This window comes from Rhagoletis pomonella, unplaced genomic scaffold (genome assembly GCF_013731165.1).
Source record: "Rhagoletis pomonella isolate Grant_MI unplaced genomic scaffold, Rhpom_1.0 Rhpom_scaffold_00009, whole genome shotgun sequence".
NCBI classification, from domain to species: domain Eukaryota; kingdom Metazoa; phylum Arthropoda; class Insecta; order Diptera; family Tephritidae; genus Rhagoletis; species Rhagoletis pomonella.
The window spans coordinates 25585430-25593473 of NW_023458563.1; the positions used below are offsets into that span (position 1 = coordinate 25585430).

The following is an 8044-nucleotide window of genomic DNA, read 5'->3' on the forward strand; positions in this document are numbered from 1 at the left end:
CTGAACACAGATAGAATCATCTGAGTTTAGTTTATTTCGTTTTCAAAGAACGTATTTCTAAATAGTTAAATAAAGACTTTGAATTTGACAGACATAAGCAATTACATATGTATTGAAAAAGTCACATTTACAGATGCAAATACATATCGCGTAAGAACACCTTTATTAGATACGGGATCAACCACTTCCCTATTGAATAAAAACCTATTGCCACAAAATAAGAGATCAAAATTACAACATCTTATACATTTTAATAGCATCACTCCCTTCCCTAAGGAATTTAATGAAGACTATCTCATGTGTTAGAAACTAACCCGCTTCAATAATAAAAATTTTGACGGACTAACGGGACAAAATATACTGAAACCAATGGACGCAATCATGAATCTTAAAGATGGTTACTTCGAAGTCCACAATGTAAGGATGAAGTTCATTGATACATGACCACACAAGTGCGACGACATACACACACCCGAATCTACACATATAGACAGTACAGTTATGCAAAAGTTATTGCGTGAAGACATGAACGACGAGGTCAAGAAGAAATGTTTAAATTAAACCGGTAAAGAGAACAAGAGCCAGGTTATAGATTTTCGAAAGCTTAACGAAAAATCTATCTGCGACAAATACCTGATTCCGGATATCACAGGGATCTTGTCTAATCTATGTATGTAGGAGCAAATCTTTGACTACCCTTGATTTGAAATCTGGTGTAGATGAAGTTATCGGAGCATGATAAAGAGAAAACTTCATTATCTGTAAAGAATGGAAAATATGGGTTTGGCAGGCTACCCTTCGTCCTGAAGAACACCAATAAACTATCTCGGCTGAACATAATCGAGCGCATCGAGCGGCTCAGCAAAATGTGAAACAAATATTCCTATTCCTATTTATAATTATCACACTTCCAGGATAGAACGAGTGCAAAAGGTTTTTGTCCGATTCGATAAATGTAGAATACATAGATTATCTGGCCTCCGACGTGCCAGCAGCGTTGCCATAAGTGAAGATTTATCTTCAAAATGAAGATTTCCTTGGATCTTTTTTGTTATAAATCTTCGAATGAAGATTTTTCAGATATCCAAAAATTGCACTGAAAAAATCTTCAAAATGAAGATTTTTATATTGGCAAAAAGATTTTTCTTTTATGTCGACTACATACTACGTTTTCGAAAAAGTACTATACAACTCTAAAATTTTTGTCAGTGTACTCTAAGTGAAATTTTTCATGCTGCACGCCCTGTATTAAAAACGTCAATATGGGTAGTAACTTCACTTTAACCAAATGACAGGTGTCAAGTGCGATGCCATTTTGAATAACGAACACTATGAAATGGAAAAGTTTATAACAATCACGAGGAAAAGAAAAGGTAATTATGTTTAGCAAGTTTACCTGTTATATTTAGTAGTGTATATACTCAATGAAAGTATTATGAATATATTGTGAATGTGATTTCCTATTTTAGAAGAAACTTCTGCAAATACCGAAGGAGGGATTGAACGAGACGCTGCCGCTGAGGAATACGTAGAGGTAGATTTTTCATAAAAAGAAAAAATACGCTTTGTTGACTGTAGTTTTGTTTATAAAGCGATCTAAAACAAAGAGGAGATCTTTTAACGCACATTGGGGAGATGATGAAGAATTTAAGAAGTGGTTAATAACAGGAGCGCACGGCTTACCGCGTTGTAAAGTATGTGGCGTCGATCTTAAAGCATCTGGAGGAAAAAAGGATTTAACTGCGCATGCAAAGACCACCAAACATATTGAAAATTCAAATGCAGTTAATATACACAAGGGAAGCAAAGAAATTATAGAAGGCATTCCGCGAGCAACGTTTTTTGCTGAAATAAAAGTTGCGGCTTTTTGTGCAGAGCATAATATAGCCTTCACCAGCATGGATCATCTTTCACCTCTTATAAATAACACATTTTTAGAGTCGAAAGCGGCACAAAACTTCGCTTGTCGGCGTACAAAAACAACAGCTTTAATAAAAAATGTACTGGGGAAATCACAGCTGGACCACCTTCTGCAAAATATGCGTTGTAAACATTTTTCTTTGTGCGCAGATGAGTCTACGGACATATCGACATCAAAATTATTGTGCTTAGTTGTGAAAATTGAAGAAAATGGTAATGTACAAGATTTTTTTCTGACATGTTTGAAAATCACTAAAGCCAACGCGGAAAGTATATATGACTCAATAGTTAAATTTTTTAATGAAAATAATGTTGACTATAAGAAATGGTTATTAGGCTTTGCTGCTGACGGGGCTAGTGTGATGACTGGTGGAAAACACTCAGTCGCCACATTATTAAAAAAAGATTGCCCACATCTGTTTGTTATGAAATGCACCTGCCATTCTTTAGCCTTATGTTCAAGTAAAGCATGTGCACAGCTACCTTTAGAGGTAGAAAGTACGGTTAGGGATATTTACAATTTCTTAGCTAACAGTCCAAAACGAATACATATATTTTCATCTTTGCAAGAGCTTTTTGACTTAAAACCTCTAAAATTGTTGCATCCGAATCAAACCCGTTGGCTCTCTTTAGAAGCAGCAGTCGTAAGAGTACCCTTATCAGTTAGATATAATTCAACTTTTTTGCCTTCACGAGGAAGTTGAAAAATTTCAGGCAACTTTAAGAATTCTTGAGAATTTACGTAAACCATTATTTAAAGTATACTTGACGTTTCTTAAGTACATTTTGAAGGAAATCAATAAACTTAACAAATTATTCCAAAGTGAGTCACCGAAAATTCATTGTCTTAACGAAGAACTAAATAATCTCTTTATGAAATTCTTAGATTCTTTTATATATATTGAAAATATTGACTTACTATCTCTGCGGCGTTTATATAATAACTCGGAATATATAAAGCCAGTAAATGAATTATATTTTGGAGCTGACACAGAATTGTTATTTAACGATTTGAGCTCAGCACAAAAATTAGGATTCTCACATAATGCGTTAAATTTTTATGTGGTTTTGTGTAATGAGACGCTTTGCCGATTCGATTTCACTGATAAAACCTTGAAAGGAGTGGAAATGTTGTCTCCTAAAAATGTTATAAGTAAAAAGCATTCGTCAATTATAATTGTATTTCAACACTTTCCAACTCTCAAAGTGAATAACATTCAAGATTTAGATTCTGAATGGAGAGAACTACGAACTTTTGATTTCAAAAATCGTGACTTATCTGAAGCGACAGATATAGAGACATTCTGGAAAGTAATTTTAAATTCAAAAAGAATGGATGACTCGCCTTCCTTTCCATTATTACAAAAATTAATTTGGTCTGTTTTAACAGTACCTGTATCAACGGCTAACGTCGAGAGAATATTTTCCCAAGTCAATTTAAACAAAACATCGATTAGAAACAAACTAGATGTGGAAACATTAAACGGAATTTTATATACAAAAGATTATTTAAAAAGAAACCAGATCAATTGCCACAATATGCCATTTGATATTAATTTGCTTTCATATATTAAAAACGACATATACTCTAATTGATAGATTAAGTCATTTTCTACGTGAATATGTATACATAAATCGGTCGTTTTCTTTTTTTTTAATATATTGTTTATTTTTACAGTATGGAAACTAATTTAAACACGTAACAATCTAGCTAGTTTAGCTCTTTTATTTTTATATATGCATACATTAGTACATATGAAATCCATACATACGTTTATACATTTGTATCTGATAAGTATACGATTTAAATTATAAAAACTTGAAAATATACCAATATCATTTCATTTTCATGGGTTCATGGGAAGTGAAGATTTTTGGCTGTGAAGAAGATTTTGTTTTCATTAAAATCTTCAAATGAAGATTTTTTTTTGACAAAAATGAAGATTTTTCGACCACTTCCTCTGGCAACACTGCTCGTGATTGACTATGCTATGTGGGTAATCTTCACCCAGCACACAACCTGCTGGATACTTGGCGAGTTCAGGTACATATTTTCTTATATAGGCGCCTGTAGCATCGGTTTTCTTACCGAAGGCAACGGAGCTGTATACACGAAAGTATTGATAAAAGAAGGCAGATGCTGAGCGCCACATCCAATTGCCTGCATTCAATGCCCAATCCTGATCGAGCAACAGCTCTTCAAATACTTTTTGTCCCTCTTCCCAGGAAATCCATAAATCTCCGCGTGTCAAGAAACATGCCACTGCATGACGTGCCAAATGATGTATCCAACCTTCCTGGCGCAACTGACGCATTATAGCGTCGATAAATGGAAACCAGTACGCCCATGCGTCCACGCTGCCAAATGCGCTTCATTACTTTCCCACGGTATTTGCATGCAGAATTTATTGCCTATCATGCGATCGAAGTTCGGCTCCGAAGCAGCGGCAGTGTAATAAAATTCACGCCAAAGCACTTGTCCGAGGAGCGATACAGGCGGCTTGGAATGTTTTGGATGCCACTTTAAAACAGTAATTAAACGTTGATGAAATAAGCGTGCGCTAAGGCAACCAATTTTAAGATATGGACTGAGCCAAGGTACATTGAACAGGTAGTATCAGTAGAGCAGCTGATTTGATTTATTTTCAAATTATTTGGTCTCGAAAATGTCAAATATTTTTAATTTTTTCTCACAAAAATTCTGAATTGTTAAAATCCATTTGCATGTGAAACCTTTTTCCATACAAAACAAGCGATTGAATAGCAGCTTTTGGAACGTTCGCCCAACTCAGCAGCACAACCACTGATTACTGGCCCTTGTAAAGGATGGATCAATGCTTCGAGAAGCAAACAAATTTACTAGGAAAGAAAGTTGCAACAATTTTTATTTTTTCCAATTTCAATTTTTTATTTTTTATAATTTTTTGTATTTCACATGGCACGCTTTGATTTAGAAGAAAAAATTCAGAACAGTTGTTGACACTTTCGATACCAGAAGCAACAACAAAATACACGCAAATGTTGTTTTTGCTCTACTGATACTACCTGTTTAATGTGCCTTGGACTGAGCACAGTGGTGCTGGGTTCAAGTGAGTTCGGTGAGGTGTTTGGTTTCTCAAAGGCGGTTACCCACGACTCATCGCTCAGTTTAAAGATTTTGACATTAGCCGTTTATTTACATTTCTTCGTTGTTTACAATTTGGTGGTGGCTTTTTACTGCAATTTTCTTCATTTGCGCTTGCGACAACGTGTGTACACATAAGATAAAGAATAATTTAACACAACGGCATGATTTTTAGAAGAATTTGCATAATAAAAATGATTTTTCATGCGTTCAACAATTTCGCGGTTTTCTCCGTTCTCTTCGTTGTTTACTTCTTACAACAAAGACGGCGTCGAGATTTCGGCAGCCAGAAAATAACTTTTTTCGTTCTTTCCTTCCCGCGTGATATTGTGTCTTTCGTTCATGGCTTAACGAGTTCTTCCAATGTTGGAAATAGATAACAATTTGGATCCTTCTGTTCCATATCATCTTTTGGTGGTTTATGTTCCACACTCAACCTCGTCGGCGTCGCCCAGGCACTTTCAATTTCTCCACAACACTGAGATATGTCAATGGCGCACTGCCGCCATTACGTTGTATCACCAACTCTGGATTATAAATGGTATGCGAACAACACGCATCTACCTTACTTGCTGTCTCCACATGCAAAAGTTTTTATCTTGATAATGTTATCAGGCAAAATTTTGCCCATGGAGACCGCATATTGCTCTTGGCAAGCAATAATTATCAGAGCTTTTATTTTGATAAATATTGCCAGCAATTTGGTACTTTGACAGCTACATTTTCATAAAATTTTTATCAGGCAATCAAAATGACAGTTGGTAGGCAAAAACTTTTGCCTGTGGTGACAGGCCGTTATTAACACCGGCTTCCTTTGCTAAACGTTGCACTTCTGCGTCACGAGTCAGTGCATATGGGCCATGTCTCACGATCAATATTTATTGACGTGATCCAAGTATCGCGATATTTATTGACTGTGTAGCATGCAATATTGATGGATCGTGATCCATATCGCAAAATTTCTGGAAATTTTGAAATCTGGATCGCGGATCGCAGTACTGTCAATAAATATTGAACGTGTAGCATTTTTCGTTCGCGATACGTTAATACGTGTGTATTTCAAAATAAAGTGGAGATTTAAATGTTAAAGGCGAAACGTTAATTATCGGATTAATTATTTATTTGGCAGCGGTAATTTTTAATAATGTCGGACGACGAAAGTGCACATATCCAGCCGGCGGTGTTGGGATAAACGAATGGCCAAAGGTGTTTGAAGGAGTTTATCCTACAATTGGAAAGTATGCCGGAATTGTGGCATCCTTCGTCCAAAAGCTACATGAATAAAATAAAAAAAACGGCCGGACATGAGAAATTATTACTAATCTTAAAAAAAATTAATGATAACGCCACTGTAGGTGATGTCCGAAAAAAATAAATTCTTTACGAACAAATTATCGCAAGGAATTGAAAAAAATTATTGACTCCAAGCGCTCCGGCGTTGGTACAGAAGACGTTTATATTCCAAAGTCTTGGACATTTAACGCTCTTCACTTTTTAAATAAAAATGAGAAGCCTGTTGACCTAGCTATAAAGGTGGAAAGAAAAGAAAGTAGTATGTAGATTGTCTGTTGTTTTAAGTTAACACTTTTATTATTCTTTTTTTTCATATACATAAGTGATAAAAATTGAGTGGCAAAAGTTAGCATCTATATTCGTCATTGTAATAGGTTCGTTCGCGTAGCTGTTAATTGTTCATGTTTAACCAAAACTTACAAGTTTTTGGGTTCGCGTACGCAAAAAACTTGCAAAGTAGGGGAAATTGAGAGAGCAAAGTGACATTTCATTTTGAGGGGAAGCTGCTGGTTTCTGCTGGAAAAATTTTTGCCAACAGCAATTTGCCAACAGGAAAACAGCTGATCAAAAACAGCTGGTTGGCATTTACGCAAATCACAAAATTGAATTTGATGGTTTGGAAGATAAAAATTACAAAATGCGACTAATTAAACTTGTAAGAAATAAGTAGTTATTTGTTTAATCAATAAACTGTGTCAGTATAACACTTTGTGATAACTTTTCGTACGTTATAAATTTTACACTTTTAAATGTAAACAAAAATTATATCAGCTGTTCGTCTAACTTGCAAGTTTCTGCAAATTTTCTGTTCGCGTACTATTTTGGATATTTCTCTCTTGTGAGCGAACAGATGACATTTCGCCGGAATTTGGCAGTTGGTTGGTTTCTGCTGGAGATTTTAAACGAACGCACCTAATATTTGCAAAATTTGTCTCTTATAGTTTTGGCACATCTTGTTGAATTTCGCGCCGAACTGCTTTGTACGGTGGTTAATTGAAAATTATACTCATTGGAATATGGTGCCTGATAATTAGAATCTTTTCTCATTAAATAATTGTGCAGATAAAAACAAGCTGCTGTCACTTTTGAGGCTTTCTGCGGGCTGAGACTTATGGCTTTCTGGAAAACTCCAAATTTATTGGCGAGGATACCAAACGCACACTCAATGACACATCTAGCCTTCGATAACCGTTTATTAAACAATTGCTCTTCTTGTGATACTCTTTTTTGAGGATAAGGCTTCATAAAGTTAGGGCCTAGCGCGAAATCTTCGTCTCCTATAAAAACATATGGGAATGATTCCGAGGTGTTTGGCATGGTGTCCATTCCGGTATATTTAAACGATTTTGTTGCAAACGCTCCCAGAATTTAGTGTAAAACAAGACACCACCATCAGACACGCGTCCATTGCATCCAATATCAACCATGAAAAATTCCTTTTTAGCATTCGCAATAGCCATAAGAACGATACTGTATGTTCCTTTATAGTTATAATATAGTGCTCCCGAACCATTTGGACGCTTTATTTTTACGTGTTACCCGTTAACTGCGCCGACGCAGTTATAAAAATTATGTAATACACGAAATTCATCAGAAACACTTCTCCACTCTTCTGCTGTACTAGTCATCTAAAAAAAGAAATTTGAAATCCATTTTATAAATAAAATATAAAATTAACTCTCAGTTTCACCAATCAATTTTAAAATT

The 8044-nt window shown here is 35.3% G+C and overlaps 2 protein-coding genes and 1 pseudogene across 6 annotated transcripts in view; 2 read left to right on the plus strand and 1 right to left on the minus strand.

The window, feature by feature from the left end:
- Nucleotides 1-8044, plus strand: part of LOC118745662 (tau-tubulin kinase homolog Asator-like) — a 570828-nt gene that overhangs the window by 140543 nt on the left and 422241 nt on the right. The window lies entirely within an intron of this gene.
- Nucleotides 1002-3610, plus strand: LOC118745456. The gene is made up of 6 exons (XM_036478907.1): nucleotides 1002-1373; nucleotides 1470-1534; nucleotides 1593-1971; nucleotides 2071-2190; nucleotides 3128-3231; nucleotides 3599-3610. Exons 1-6 carry the CDS (start codon nucleotides 1289-1291, stop codon nucleotides 3608-3610), a joined length of 765 nt encoding a protein of 254 aa, XP_036334800.1. The 5' UTR covers nucleotides 1002-1288.
- On the minus strand, nucleotides 3768-5994 carry LOC118745457 (annotated as a pseudogene).